The 14,470-nt window shown below is 40.4% G+C and overlaps 3 protein-coding genes across 8 annotated transcripts; 1 reads left to right on the plus strand and 2 right to left on the minus strand.

Annotated features, from left to right (window-relative positions):
• Window positions 1-233: 233 nt before the first annotated feature.
• On the minus strand, window positions 234-2,175 carry cenpw (centromere protein W). Its single transcript, XM_088285947.1, has 3 exons — window positions 1,680-2,175; window positions 1,495-1,608; window positions 234-468 (listed from the first exon to the last, which is right to left on the minus strand). The coding sequence occupies exons 1-3, from the start codon at window positions 1,764-1,766 to the stop codon at window positions 442-444; spliced, it is 228 nt and encodes a 75-aa protein (XP_088142073.1). The 5' UTR covers window positions 1,767-2,175; the 3' UTR covers window positions 234-441.
• A 179-nt stretch (window positions 2,176-2,354) lies between these two features.
• Window positions 2,355-4,831, plus strand: hddc2 (HD domain containing 2). Its single transcript, XM_088285946.1, has 6 exons — window positions 2,355-2,557; window positions 3,119-3,240; window positions 3,309-3,411; window positions 3,475-3,543; window positions 3,653-3,791; window positions 4,094-4,831. The coding sequence occupies exons 1-6, from the start codon at window positions 2,495-2,497 to the stop codon at window positions 4,210-4,212; spliced, it is 615 nt and encodes a 204-aa protein (XP_088142072.1). The 5' UTR covers window positions 2,355-2,494; the 3' UTR covers window positions 4,213-4,831.
• Window positions 4,832-5,117: 286 nt separating this feature from the next.
• tpd52l1 (tpd52 like 1) lies at window positions 5,118-12,639 on the minus strand. 6 transcript variants are annotated; one of them, XM_088285942.1, is made up of 9 exons: window positions 12,483-12,623; window positions 9,838-9,855; window positions 8,817-8,935; window positions 8,560-8,708; window positions 7,532-7,633; window positions 6,576-6,590; window positions 6,204-6,242; window positions 5,782-5,842; window positions 5,118-5,646 (listed from the first exon to the last, which is right to left on the minus strand). In XM_088285942.1, the coding sequence occupies exons 1-9, from the start codon at window positions 12,499-12,501 to the stop codon at window positions 5,521-5,523; spliced, it is 648 nt and encodes a 215-aa protein (XP_088142068.1). In that variant the 5' UTR covers window positions 12,502-12,623; the 3' UTR covers window positions 5,118-5,520. The 6 variants fall into 6 exon arrangements, with proteins under 6 accessions (XP_088142068.1, XP_088142066.1, XP_088142069.1 ...); XM_088285940.1 differs by lacking the exon at window positions 12,483-12,623 and adding an exon at window positions 10,421-10,496; XM_088285943.1 differs by lacking the exon at window positions 9,838-9,855 and having other exon boundaries at window positions 12,483-12,639.
• Window positions 12,640-14,470: the final 1,831 nt, after the last annotated feature.

Consider the following 14,470-nt stretch of genomic DNA (forward strand, 5'->3'; position numbering starts at 1 on the left):
ATCACACTGTCATCTAGTTAAGGTTGGGCTAACTCACAGCTCATTAACCTGCATATGTCCCTAGCATGCGAACTTGTTCATGAGAAAAATGGGGACTCACCCCCATCATGTGTTGAGAAACTTCTCGATGAGCATCATTTGCGTTGGATAAATTCGAGCAGGTCCTCAAACATTTCCAAGAAACATGACGTACACCAACAAAATAAATGACACAAAACAATAAGTTGAGCCACTGGAGGATATGAAAAGTCAATTTATGATGAGAAATACACACAAAAATAAGGGAACAAAGAAAAAGAACAGAATCGTATACATACATCCATTACCGAAATAATTTTTAATTGAGCAAAAAAAAAAAACAATAAAACAATTGAAAATGAGAGCTGAAAATAAAGTGCTACAGGGTGGCCAAAACTGTGATCATTAATGCATGAAGGATCTTCATCCTCTGGCATTTTTCAGCACTTTCTGAAGAAACAAACATAATAAAGTGAATGTGAATTAACATTAAGGCTTTTTAAAAAAATAAAATAAAAATAAGAAAGGCAAAACATATGTTCGGGCGACCAAAGGCAACATGCACTATCTTCTAAACATTTAATACTTGTAATATGTGTTCAAATACATTGACAATACCAATACAAAGTGAATCAAACAAATTAAAAAAAAAAATTAAAAAAAAACTGCTGAATACTGCTGACCAACTAATCAGCTGGACGATTTAATTGGCGGATATGAGCTCTTTTAAATGTATTTTTTGACAATTTCTTATTCATTTTTTAAACACATTAACACAGTAAAACATAAGACCAAGATAATTACATTTAAATATTGTCCACAAAAAAAGAAAAGAAAAAGAAAATTGACACACATCCTGTAATACAAAGTAATGTTAAGCAGTCAAACTGTCTGCCGGTAAATCATATCCTTAATGTCGTTTTAATTAATCGACGATTAATCCGTTATCGAAATCTTCTTCTGCCAAATAATAATAATAATTTGCCCTTTATTAGTCCCACAATGGGGAAATTCGAGATTCGAACCCAGGCCTCCTGGGGAGACTGGGTCCTGAACGCGGCGCCTTAGACCACTCGGCCATCCTGGCAGCAAATATCAAAATTGGGATCGCCTCAAATAATCCATAGTGGTCATACGTTACAATTCAATTAATTTCAATGCGAAATATTGCACGTTATCATTTCCTTATTACTGAAAATAAAGAGTATTTTATTTTTGGGGCATTTATCAATTTTTTGGGGTACCAATGCGTTTGAATTTGCGCATTTATGTATCGTATAGCATTCTTCATGTACTTTATTTCCTGGTCATTTGTTTTTGTTGTGTCAGGTTATCAAAATTGTTACTGACACTAGTAAACATTCATTTATCCTGTAGTTCAAAAATAATTTTACTTTGTAAGTCAAACCAGGCTGACACGTACTGCACTTTTATTCGAATACAGAGCAAGAGTTCTTTTCGCGTTTGTGGAATTACCTGGGCGACTGCTTTGACGTGACGGGCCCTAATTGTTGTGGATTTCTCTTCAAACGCTTTGGCCATTGCCTCTTGGGCCAAATTGTTAAGGAAAAGCAGCGTGAGGAGCTCCATCTGCGAACACATTCCGCGTGTTAGCAAGGCGAACTGTAGGCCACGTCGAGCCGTCACAAACTGCGGTTTACCATTGCTTCGGACGCCGGCCTCACGTTAAAGTTACTCTTCATCTTGGATTTGACTCTTTGCTTGAGTCTGGACGGTTTACCCGGCATGACAAAAGTGGGTTGAAAGGTTAAAAACGCGAGGGTGGAAAAAGACGAATTTACCGTTTCAAATAGCGCGCTTCCGTGAGCCTTCTTCGCGTGTGGCGTTCTTCTTCTACGGTTCGTTAGACGCTAAGTTTTCTCTTTACCGCCGCAGTGGAGAGCGCAATTCGAGGCGAGGCTCAACCGAGACGTTTGACTCTGGCCACACGAATTCCATCCAAGTGTCTTCTTTTTTCTTTGTTATAATATTTCCTAGGTGGTTTTAATGGTGATCCGCCTTATGACGGCACATGAAACACGTAATTTCACATTGAAGATTAATCATAATGTATTTACTAACCAGATTTTCTGATATCATATATTATTGATAATTTAATTATTTGAACTGAATACATGTACCTTATACTACTTGTTAATTGGCACAATAAAGTTTACTTTATAAAAACAATCACTGAAAATGACTGAATTTCAAATATAAACCGGTAGCATACTGTAAGTGCGCCCTATGCTGGGGACATGTGGTACTGACTAAAACATTTGAACATAATGACCGTGACATTCAGAACCAACGTAAATTTGATCCCCGAACAAGATTTAAGCGTTCTCGTGTTTTTAAAATATATGTGACATGTTTATTTTCTTTAATTTAATCCCGCGTTTGCGCTTACTTTTCATAGTATAGACGACGCTGTGCGTTCTGTGCACTGTTGTGGAGCGTAGAAGAAGAAATAGACATGGCGGCCACCACGGACAACATGAAAATGCTACAATTTTTAAAACTAATCGGCCAACTTAAAGTAAGACATTAATAAATCATAATTCATATCTATTCCAATAGAATTCTTTTAATGCGTTTACATTACACTAGACGTGCTGGGATCGTTTTGTTTAGATCCTATTTAGGGTATTTGATGAGTTTCTGCCCCAGCCTAATCGAAATATGACTTAGGATAAAATAATAGATTAATATCCTACTAATAACGTGTTGTTGAGATATAGTCTCTGTGTACATGAAAACAAACAGTATAATCTGCCCAAACGTCGACTGTTTTGCACACTCATTTGACTTAAAACTGTTAATTAGACTATTTCTTTAACCATTGAGATTACAAATTCTGGCCCGCAATGATATCAGCATTTTTCCACCCTCATATTGGTTAGTCTGACCTATTACAAACAACTGCTCACATTATTAAAACATGTAATAATCACAATCTCTGGTGAGTTCCATTTTTTGTCTTATGATTGTTTCACACATTTTGTCTCTGAACGGCTCCATCTGATGGACGAGGCACATTTGTATGACGTTATATTATACATGACCAATAACTGTTAGAATGTAATCGTGTTTCCTCTAGAGGGTCCCACGGACAGGCTGGGTGTACAGGAAGGTGAAGGACCCAGAAAGTGTGTCGGACCACATGTACCGCATGGCCCTGATGTCTCTGGTCATCACAGACCCGAAAGTGGATAAGGACAAGTGCGTTCGTTTGCGGTTTGTCTCCCGTGAGCGAGCTATCATTATTAATCTAAAATTTTCCCCCTCAGGTGCATCAAGTTGGCTCTGGTTCATGACATGGCCGAGTGCATCGTGGGAGATATCGCGCCGTCGGACAACGTCAGCAAAGCGGAGAAACACCGGCGGGAGGAGGTAAGGAGCAGCAAAGCTCTACTGATGTTGGTTTTTGTTTATTAAAATGATATTTTCCTTTAGGCAGCCATGAGGCAGCTATCGAGTCTCACTCCAGATCACCTCGGCCGGGAGATTTATGCACTGTGGGAGGTGACGCTCGAATGGATTTTACACTCCTTTCTGTTTATCGGCACAGATGCCGAGTTCGGTTTAACATTTGTTCAAATTGGATTAAATATTTTTGGGTTTTGCCGTTTAGGAATACGAGCACCAGGGCAGCGCTGAGGCCAGGCTGGTGAAAGAGTTTGACCGTCTGGAGATGATCCTGCAGGCTCACGAATACGAAGAGTTGGAGGGAACGCCGGGGAGACTACAGGAGTTTTTCGACTCCACTCAGGGTGAGCCATAAATCATTTATCCGCTAAATATATTTAATTGTAGCAATTTTGCATGACTTTTGGCAGAAAACATTTTCTAACAGATATGAATTGGCATACCTTATTTCTGCAGCGTACTCAGTGCCTATTAGAGGGAAGGAAAAATTTGTACGCATTTTTCATTTTCTTCCCCCAAATATTTAAAATTATATTCCAAGGAGAAGTCAATATTTAAAGTTAATTACAACCACCCGTTCCTTATCCTGAGGCGGAAAAAGGAGGAATTGTTCAAGGGGAGCGGCAATCAATTTGGGTCTTTGCAGGTTGTTTCCAGCATCCCGACGTGCTCCAGCTGGTCAGCGCTTTGAATGCTGAAAGGAGGAGTCGCATGACTGCAAAAAACAGCTCTGGGAACTCGCAATCCACTTCACCCGCGTCATGACAACAACACCTCCACAAGCAATATTAAATCCAGAAATGGAATCGAGCAGGCTGAAAACTGGATTGTAGGTTTGTTAACGTTTAAACTACCAATGCATATCATGACCTTTATCAAAAGAGTCGTCAAACTGTTACAGAACCAGAATGAATAAGCAATTTGAAATTGGAGGCATTAAGATGACCAAGAAGATTGTGTACAACTTTCCTTGCCCTTAAGTAAAAATTTAATTAGCCTGAGGGCTTAATTAGATTCTGCGTCTCATGGTGGCAGTCACGGGAAATCCTCCCAAAAACTTTAAATGACATTACAGGAGCACAAAATGCTCAAAATTAACGGCACATGGGTCTTCAGAGAAGATTAAAAAAAAGAAAAAAAAAAACATCCAGCATTCAGAAATGGATTTTGTGTCTGTGAGCCACACTGAAAAATTATTTGATAAAAGGCGAGTAGATGTTTGTGATAAAAATGGATTGTTGGAAGAAAAAAAAAAAACTGTTGTAATGTTCCATATTAAATGTTGTAAAATGACGAGAATAAAGTTGTACATTTTAAAGTCATTTTTTGACATTTCTGTATTTGAGAATTTGTTTTATAAAATATGATTAAACATAAAAACTATTATTGGAATTCTGTGACTTCCATTTTGAAAATATAATTTTCCTTCCTCAGATACACAATTTAATAATTATAAAATTTCTACTTGAATTTAAACTTTTTTTTTCTTAAAATACACACAAGACGTCACTTGAAAATATTCTACATTTTCCTTAAAATTTTCAAAGAGGCAGTTTTTCTCAAATAAGACTTTTTTTTCCCTTGTATCCCAAGTCCACAACTTTATCGTGGTAATATTACGACATTTATCATGAAAATGTAAAACATACAAAACTCTTTACTCAGAAAAGTGCAACTTAATCATACATTTTATTCATTTTGTTTTGCTTTGAGCAAGTCCCGAACACTCATCTGTAGTTCCTGACAAAGCACGTCCAAAATCTGTCTTGCTGTCAAATATCACAGAACTCAAAATCGCAGCTGTGCTCGTCACATCATTTTGGGTTATTTACACATTTACGCAGTTTTCAAAGTTAGTCAAAATATACATGGATATTTCAAAGCGTTTACAATACCAGCGGATAATCGTTTGTTTCTGTTCACAAACTGCCGTGTGGAGGAGTATTGACGGCGATTCTGTTTGACGATCATGCAAACCAACCCCATCACAGTATGTCCTCCATATATCGCATTTCTATCTAACGTAACATGTTCCTATAAAATGACGCAGACATGAAGCAAACTATGAGTCTCCTACTCCGGCCTCTCGGACGTGTCCGTCAAGTTGTTAGTGGGCGTGTCCTGCGAGCTGGCCTTCGCCGTGGAGGAGAGGACGTCCTCGAAGCTTCCTCCTCCTGCCCCGGGACTTCCCACTTTAGTCTTGGAAATGCAAAAAGAAGAAGAAATAACGTCAGTCGCTTGTTTAGTCAACGTCGGGAAAACGCAGCCCAACTTCACTACACCAAATTTTTTGCCATTATTTTTCTTTTTGTATAATCGTGTATTTGTACACACCTTGATGGTCGACACTGTGCTCTCAACTTTCTCCTCAAAAGACCGAAAGCTGGGAGAGTTTCTGCAAAGGAAAAAAAAAAAAAAATGAAATAATTCTTCAAATCCTGATCATGGGTGCTTTATTTTCAAGCAGCCATATGTAATAATTTGATGCTTAAAAAAAAAAAAAAAATTGGCACGTGTGCATGCTACACTGCATCCTTATCGAATTTAGTTTACAATATGAGCGGAGCAGCCAGGAAACCGCTCTAGTTAGCATTAGCACTCGCATCAATGTCAAAACTATCGTCAAGAGTATGTGAACACAATACACACAGTATATTCATTCATTTAGATTAAAAAAAAAAAAATCTGACTTGTTAGTCTCTTTAGTTTCTGACAACACACACACACACACACATTCTGTCTGTTTGCACAATTACCTCATGGCAGGCATGCTCATAGAGTGCGAGATGGAGTAGCTGTCCGCAGAGAGAGGAGTTAATGATTAGTTGAGCTCACATCAGAGTTAGCGGTTAGCACACAGACAAAAATGCACATTGAGGGGAAGAATATATAACGCACAAAAAAAAAGGAGAGTTCTTTGCCTCCCCATTGAAATGAATTGTAACATCTTTTATACTTTATAACGAAAAAAAAATTCTAACATGTTTCTTATCACGAACTAGCATTGTACTGGATAAAACATGTTAACAACTCATTTATTACCATTGACGGCTAAAGACTTTTTTTTTTTTTTACTCGGCTGGTAGTGAACATGAAACAATTTCATGATTGCGACTTGAGGTTCTTACCCTATGGAGCCGGGCCTTGGGAGCATGCGGGAGGAGGTCAAATGTGAACGTTCCATATAACAGTTGTAAACTAGATCATTAAATATGTTTGGAATATGCAACTCTGTCCATTGTTAAATACGCTGAAAAATTATGACATGGGAAATGAGGCTTGCACCACGCAAAGACAAAAATCCGAATTGGCAACTGAGCACAGCAAGAAGAAGCTAACCACATGCTGGAACGGAAAATTGCACACACACGCATTTTGAATGTCGTTATTTTGTCGTGAATCACTAATAACGTCTTGTGTTTCTGGTTAGTTAATTGAGATTAAATCTGAAATGTCCTTAAATTTGCAAAAAGTATCAGGCAAAACCACACCACACACATAGACATGCCTTGTAAACACACATACACACATTCCTGTCCTTGGTGCATGGTGAGGACCGCGTGAGTATGCCTAGAAAGCGAGGACCACCATTTCTGGTTGCTGGTCCTCACAATGTAATAAGTACAAATACACACACACACACACACACACGCGCACACGCACACGTACCTCCTAGGGAATAGCAACTGTAGACCAGCCATGCTGTACGAACAACATTAACACATTCTTTCTTTTATCACATCGATAGATTCAGTTTGACTTAGTGTGTACATGCATGCTAATGCTAATATGCTCACGCATTTCGCCTTTTCAAGCGTTAGTAGCATGCTAGCTTAGCATGCAAATGGTTCATTCAAACTATTCACTGCCATTGACGGCTATGAAAGTCAAATAGAAATTTTCATGATGAGGGCTGGGACATGCGGCGTGTAAATTAGGTGAGAACCAGAAGACAAATTAGAAATCTTCGCCTCACTTATCTTAGCGCATGTGCTTCAGCCAAGTGGTTATTTTGTTGGTTTAGCATGAATGTCTGTTTTAGCCCAATTAATGTGACGTGAGCCGATCAAGTGTCGCAGCGCACCTCATGTCTCCAAACTTCCTGTTGATGGCGCTTCCGAGCGTGCTGAAGGCCGCCGTGGTCTTCTGTCCGGCCGAGCTCAGCGTCTCCGACGTCATCTTGTACCTGGAAAACACGAGAGAACGCGACACAGTAAACCCTGCATATTCGCGCTGCGACGTTCGCAGATTTTGTGGCAGAACCGATCCTCCTGTTTGTGTTTTTTTTGGCGCCTTGCGTGGAATCTCGATGCCAAGGAACAATAACGAGGTTAAGGTGATTCATTTAGAAAAAAGAATAGCGCTTTTCTGGCATCATGTGGCATCTCTAAGCATTATATTGATTATTCACGTAATAATATTATTATTATTATTATTTGGCGGAATAATTATTTTGAATTATTAAACGCTAACTGACGAGCAAGTTCTACTTTTGCCCACTTGGGGGTCACTATACTGTTCTACTGCAGTGTCGGAGACTTTTGCGTCTGTCTTCAAAATGGTGAGTGACGTGGGTGTCAACGAATGACAGTGTCGAGTTGGCTGGCTGTTAAGCTAATTTATTTCTACCCACTGTGCGATTGTATAATCTGTCTGTGTGGAAAATCCCTGCGAAGCTTCAAGTCAGACTTTGCTGAAAATGTTTCACAGGGTTTTTTTTTTTTAATGTGAGACCCTTCGCTTTGTGTTTGCAACCACGAGCATTACTGTTACCCTACACCCGTGTGGTTACTGTGCTACATTATTGATGAGGATGTGCGTGTGTGTGATCTGCAGGTCGTAGTGTAACCAGAGACGAGAAGACAATTCCAAACGCATTTACTGCTTTACAGGCGACTTTTGGCTGCAAATTCAATTTGATTTTCTGGACTTGGGGCCCCTCAATAATTGTCTTGTATTTCCCGGGTCTGCTGTCTGTTATCTTAACTGCTCTCATCCAGTGAACGTAAAATGTGATGGAGCCGCGTTTGAGTGGAGTGTATAGAAAGACGGCACACCACAAAGCAGAGCAACCCCCGAGCGAGGCCGAACGTTTTGTCGGTCGGCTCTTACGCGGTGGAGCTCTGCACGTCGAGCCATCCTCGGTTTAAATTGCTGCGGAGTTCGCTGAGGGGAGTGATGCCCAGTTTGTGCTTCAGATCGCTGTGCCGCTTCTCTTTGGACGACAGCACCTGCCTCAGCGTGCTGATCTCATCCTCCAGCTGCGCAGGGGAAGCAAAGTAAAGCGGATGTTACAATCCAAACAAACGCGCCGACGCCCACCTGGCGACGCCCACAATGCAACTCGGTATTTGTGCGCGTTCACATACTTTGGCTAACTCAAGTTGGATCTCCTCTCTTTCCTCCTCGGTCAAGATGGAGTTGCTGAGGTTGACGTCCGACGTCGTGTGTTCATCTGCTTCCCTCAGCGGCTCCGAGTCAAGAAAACCTGACACACACACACACACACACACACATCATACGTTAATATGCCACCATAGGCGAATGTCCCATAAATCGTCCGTTTATGGGAGGAGTTTTGACTCAGCAAGAGATGATAATGATTTCCACGACTGTATTTCCAACAGTTGTTGACATGGCTACCTTCTAGAACATTCTGGTGTTTTCTTTCCATGATTTGGGATGTTTTCTGAATTTCTACCGCGATAAACTGTTACATAATGTGTGGCCGCAGGCTGCTGCACTGTAATCCAGATTAACAGACGTGGATTATGCATCTAACACACACACACACACACACACAATTTGCCTCCAAGCGGCTGTGCGCCCAATGAATTTTGGACCTGGACTTTGTGATCCAAGAACCATTGAAGCCTCAGTTTAGCTCCAAGTTGAGTCCCACATCAACCTTAAACGAATTGTGAATATTTGCGCTTTTAACGTTTATTTCCTCCTTCTACAATATTGGTACTTGGTTGCACGAGTGATATTTTGGGCGACACGGCAGCCTCACTGGCACAAAAGAAAAAAAACACATCATAATTCTTCGCGCATGAAATTGATGGTGAGTCTATGCAGATTTGTTATGATGGGGGGGGGGGGAATATGATGGCGTGACATCGAAAGATAAAATTAAATTAAATATATAACCTCATTTATGCAACATATTGTACATATACAACACATAATTGTAAGACCCTTACGCACACACACACACACACACACACACACAAAAACAGATCTACAACACACCTTTAAGTGCACAAAGCAACAACTCACGCACACACACACCCATATGCATACACAACTAAAACACAGACACACAAATGTGCGCATATACCCATTGGCCAACAACACACACGCACAAAAAGATATTTAAAAACAATGTACCCGAGAGATGTGCTCCATCTTGATGCAGCAGCGGGTAGCAGATCAACATTAGTGACACTTCGGAATACTCACACACAGACACACAAAAACATCGCGACTGTCCTAGTCAGTCACCATTTAAAAGACCACAAAAGGAAAAAAACCAAAAAACCAAAAGGCCACACACACTAAAATAAGGACAACACAACAATGGAGAGCGAGCCCCGCATTGCGTCTCGTCTCCACTTTTGGTAGCATGACCCCAGAAAAGCGATCTCCAAACTTTCAATTGTGCACAACTCGTCTTTTCACCATTTGTCAATTTTCCCACCTCGCTTGCCCTCATTCGGGTCGTGGGTGAGCTGGAATCGACCCCAGCTGGCGGGAGGCGGGAGGCGGGGTGCAACCTGGACTGGTCGCCAGCCAATCACAGGGCACAAATGGGAAAATAAGCATTGACGTGCACACCTGAGGACGATTTCTTTTGTCAAGCGAAACTAAAGCGGAGGAAGTCGCCGAAAACACACACACAGGCACAGAGAGAACACGCAAACTTCACGGAAGGAAGATTTGAACCTCAAAAGAACTCTCGGGGCTTTCTTACCCTGCTCCACCTTGCACGTGGTGGAGTTAACCCATTCCTCCCCGGGGCCCATCCTGCCCCAGTCCACCACAACTTTGTTGGACAGAGAACAAGAAAAAAATAAAACCACATAATATACCGAGCAATTTTTCCTGATTTAAAAAAAAAAAAAAAGGAGAAATTGTTTGTGGAACTCGTATTCAAAGAATGAACAAAGGAAACATGCGGCACAAAAATCAACAGCCGTGTAATGTGCGAGAATTGTCAAGTTGGCAGTTTTCACCGAGCCCCGTGTCGTAACGACGACTTCCACATTTGTGCGGCAGGAAGGAAGCATTTTGGCTTTGCAGAAGCACAAATGTCAACTGTGTGACAATTCTCAGCAACCACTTCCAGGATATGAAAGTTCTTAAATATTTAAATCACTCCCAAAGGAAATCCTGAGGAATCGACCAAAAGCCAATGGCTCCAAAACTCGGACAAACTTTCAAGTTCGGCCACTCATAAGTCAAGGAACCACTGCATGTTTCCTTTAATTTGAAAAGACCACATGGGAAGACTTTTTTTTGTAGCACTTTGAAATGTGTACAGTGGATTCATTTGTTTCGGGCCTGCCTCCGCACTTTTTTTTTTTTTTTGGCCTCTGAAAACCTCTCTGGTCACAAGATTCCCATCTGGGTCATGTGTTGAAACTAAATCAGAGGCCCGGGGGATGGTCATACGGCAACTGGAGCGCAACACCAAAGTGTGCATATTTTAAACCAATTAAAAAAAAAAAAATGCATTCATCTTAAAGTGAGGAAAGTTTGAAAGCCGCGGCTCACGACCTTGTTGACGGACTGTTTGCCACCGAACAGGGAGTCACTTATAACTGGAATGCAATTAGCTAACTGGATCAACAAACAGCGCCTCGCGTCTGACTCCATCAAACCGAGGGGCGCGACAAGAAGTACAGCAACACAGAAAATGATCACAAAAATAAATTAATTTAATAAATAAATTAATTAATTTAATAAATAAATAAAATTGCTCAAGTTGAGTTATCTATGCCAGCAATTTTTGGTGACAGGTTAAACGAGGAAATGCTCATCCACTCAATGGCAGAGGGTACGTAATAAACCTGTCCTTCCAGTTTTCGTGACATCGCAGCACACCACCAAAGCAAAAATGTCACAAGTGATCTCGTTGCAATTTACTCACAAATGGATAGAAAAATAGATGGGCCTGTTTAGCGAAACAACGCAAAATTGTATCTTCCTTTCAGATATTCCGCTGACATAACCACTCCGGCCACTTTAGAGTGCTTCGTTGTCAGCAACGAGTGCTCGTTCGTTATTGAGAAACTGGTGGAAGAGTGGGGAAGGGGAATTTTGAAAAAAAAAACAGACTCTGCAACCAGCGTGGGATGGCGTGCGTAGCTGATTTAGAGCGCCTTATTGTCCTGACATGACTTGGTGGGATACTGGAGATAACAATCATTGGAGGCTTCAAGCAGATATTTTTGCAAGTAGGTAGAAAAGAAAGATGCTAAACAAAGTAGCATCACTTCTTCTGAGTCATAAAAGTGACATTTGATTGACAGATGAGAGGGTGTGGTTTCACATCATTCAGCGGAACCACCAGCAGTGCTCAACAGTGGAGAGAGTGGCTTGCTTTTTGCACTATTTTGACGCCTCACTTCATAAATCATTCAACTTTTGCAACGTAGTTCACAACCTTGTGCTCTGTGATGTGTCAGATTTATATTGCGCACAGTTGGCTAGTTGCTGTCAAAACCAACCCCGTAAACATGCCGTGAAGTGGTCGCGCGTGATGACGTCAAATTAATGTCACCTGTGTTCGGTTCAACTGAACGCTATTTACAATCTGTGAGGCAAAAGCTATCTAATTTAACATTCGGTTGCTTTTTAGGAAGAAATACAGTCATGGGTGCACCACTTTTATCTTTGGTGTCGTATGCGTTGACAGCGTGGTGCGTTTACGAGCCACTCGAAGTACTGCGACCCCGATTAAATTCATTAAAAAAATAATAATAAAGTGTGTGTAGCTTTTAAAGCATGGTTATGAGCCGACATTGACTGACCTTGCTGTCTGGTCTCCATAGCTAACTTCCACACGCGGTTCCACGCAGACACGTCGCGGTGTCGGCAGGAGATTGGCACCGGCGTCCGGGTCAGATTGTGTCCGCCGTGTCTTCTGCTTTGGCCGCTTGTCACGAGATAGGGCAGCCCAGGGGGCGGGACGTAGCACATGCGTCAGCCAATGAGCGCACGCTCCGCTGGCACTTAGGTCTAGAAACTTCCGGGTACGTTGGCGTCTGTGTTGTTTCATTATTCACTATCTATTAACGCGGTTCATATCCTTTTAAAAAAATTGAAGAAAATAATTCTTTATCTTAATGTCAGTATTTTTCTAGGTGGTAAAAAGTTCGAGAATGTTTGCTCTCGGCCTTAAAAAAAGACTACTCTCGGCCACAATTGTTTGCGACAGTGGTACTCTGCTGCCCTCTGCTGACCATAACTGTCATCAAAATTCTGCACTATTATGAATTTATTCATCTAAATTGCATCATCTGTGCAATTTATTACATCTCATTGGTCACGTTCATTTATATTTGTAATGTATATTTTCTTACATGACCTTCAGTCACAGCAAAAAGAGTTGCAAACGGGTGGGAAAAAAAATCCAGTAAATTTCTGGAAGTTTCAAGTCACTTTTGAAAGATAGTTGAGCAGTAAAATTTAGGTAACATCCTCAAGCGTGAATATAAATATTGTGTTTCGTCAAAAGCAAACATCTATGCACAACAATACAATTAAAAATCATGACATTTCAATAGATTTATTTTGTTACAAATTGAGATTAAGAATAAACTTCAAATTTTGTTTTGTCAGTTGACTCCCATTTTATTATTTATTATTACAATGGCAGCATCTTTGTTGTCACACTCAAAACGTTAATGTTGACATCAAACAACACACACACACACACACACACACACACAAAACCCAAAGAAAACACACTCTCTCTTTTATTCTGAGGAAGTTTATTTTGGAAGAGTGTAACTTTTTTTTTTTTTTTTTGACACCAACTCATCCAAAGGCTTCCCGTGGAATGCCGGGATTTTTTTTTTGTCATAGCCGCCATTTTGGAAACTATACAATTATTATTAAAACAGTTTTTTTTTCTTTCCTTCCTGAGAAACTGATGCGGAATGCATAGTAATGAATAGAAAATAATAATAATAATAATAAATTAAAAGAAAGGAGAACACAAAGCAGGACAACTTTGGGAGCGAACCGAGCAAGGTTACGGTTCAAGGTTTTCGCGTACGTGAAAGAATACTTTGTTCAGCTGCTGGTGGAAGTCGCTATATCTCGATGCTTTTAAAGCGTATTTTATTTATTTATTTTTTTTTTTTTTTTACAGTATACAGGCACTGCCCTACTTCGGAACATTTCGGATATACAAACAATTCTGTGTTAGTTCCAACTTTTTATACACCGCTAAATGGAAGAGTCTGTCGCCTTCAGTGAGTGTCGTACCACGTTGAGCCACAACATGCCAGGCAACACTGAACTCGACAGCAAGAGATGCAGCGAAGTTAACAGCAAGAAGAAGAGGCAGAGAAGGTCCCCTACTCAGTTCCAGGAAACGCCATTCCTTGTGTTCGCTGTGAGTGTAAGTGTGCTAAAGTAAGAGTTGTTTGAAGGTTTAAAATGACCGTAACATCTATGCTAATGTCCGTTAGCCTGTCTATATGATTTTGCATTATAGGTTAGCATTGAGCTAACAAATACATTTACAGTAAACTTCAACTGGGAGTGACAAACCAAGAAAAAAAAAGCTTGAAGCGCTCGACTTTTCACATGGAAAAGAGCAAGCAAGTCTTCTTTTGTTTTTTTTTCCCCCAAAGTGATGTTATATAATAGTCTCCCATTTCTCGACAGCAAGAGAGGCGCTGAGGAATAATTAAAAGAATACGTTTTAATACAGTAGGTTGAAGTGGGTACATTTCTTTTTGTTTAAAGTATAACGGAAGGGGAAAACTTTTTATAATTTTTTTTAACA

This window comes from Idiotropiscis lumnitzeri, chromosome 21 (genome assembly GCF_059441095.1).
Source record: "Idiotropiscis lumnitzeri isolate Australia: NSW breed Sydney's pygmy pipehorse chromosome 21, RoL_Ilum_1.0, whole genome shotgun sequence".
Taxonomy (NCBI): domain Eukaryota; kingdom Metazoa; phylum Chordata; class Actinopteri; order Syngnathiformes; family Syngnathidae; genus Idiotropiscis; species Idiotropiscis lumnitzeri.

Bases quoted from the DNA above. Each gene is read 5' to 3' on its own strand.
- cenpw (XM_088285947.1), bottom strand. From the start codon at position 1,766: ATGCCGGGTAAACCGTCCAGACTCAAGCAAAGAGTCAAATCCAAGATG. The intron at 1,609-1,679 runs GTAAACCGCAGT...ATGTGTTCGCAG, and splicing joins GGCCGGCGTCCGAAGCAATG to ATGGAGCTCCTCACGCTGCT. The intron at 469-1,494 runs GTAATTCCACAA...TTGTTTCTTCAG, and splicing joins ACGTCAAAGCAGTCGCCCAG to AAAGTGCTGAAAAATGCCAG.
- tpd52l1 (XM_088285940.1), bottom strand. From the start codon at position 10,472: ATGGGCCCCGGGGAGGAATGGGTTAACTCCACCACGTGCAAGGTGGAG. The intron at 8,709-8,816 runs GTATGTGAACGC...TCCCCTGCGCAG, and splicing joins TCCAACTTGAGTTAGCCAAA to CTGGAGGATGAGATCAGCAC. The intron at 5,843-6,203 runs GTAATTGTGCAA...TTTCCTTTGCAG, and splicing joins ATGAGCATGCCTGCCATGAG to AAACTCTCCCAGCTTTCGGT.
- hddc2 (XM_088285946.1), top strand. From the start codon at position 2,495: ATGGCGGCCACCACGGACAACATGAAAATGCTACAATTTTTAAAACTA. The intron at 2,558-3,118 runs GTAAGACATTAA...TGTTTCCTCTAG, and splicing joins AACTAATCGGCCAACTTAAA to AGGGTCCCACGGACAGGCTG. The intron at 3,544-3,652 runs GTGACGCTCGAA...TTTGCCGTTTAG, and splicing joins AGATTTATGCACTGTGGGAG to GAATACGAGCACCAGGGCAG.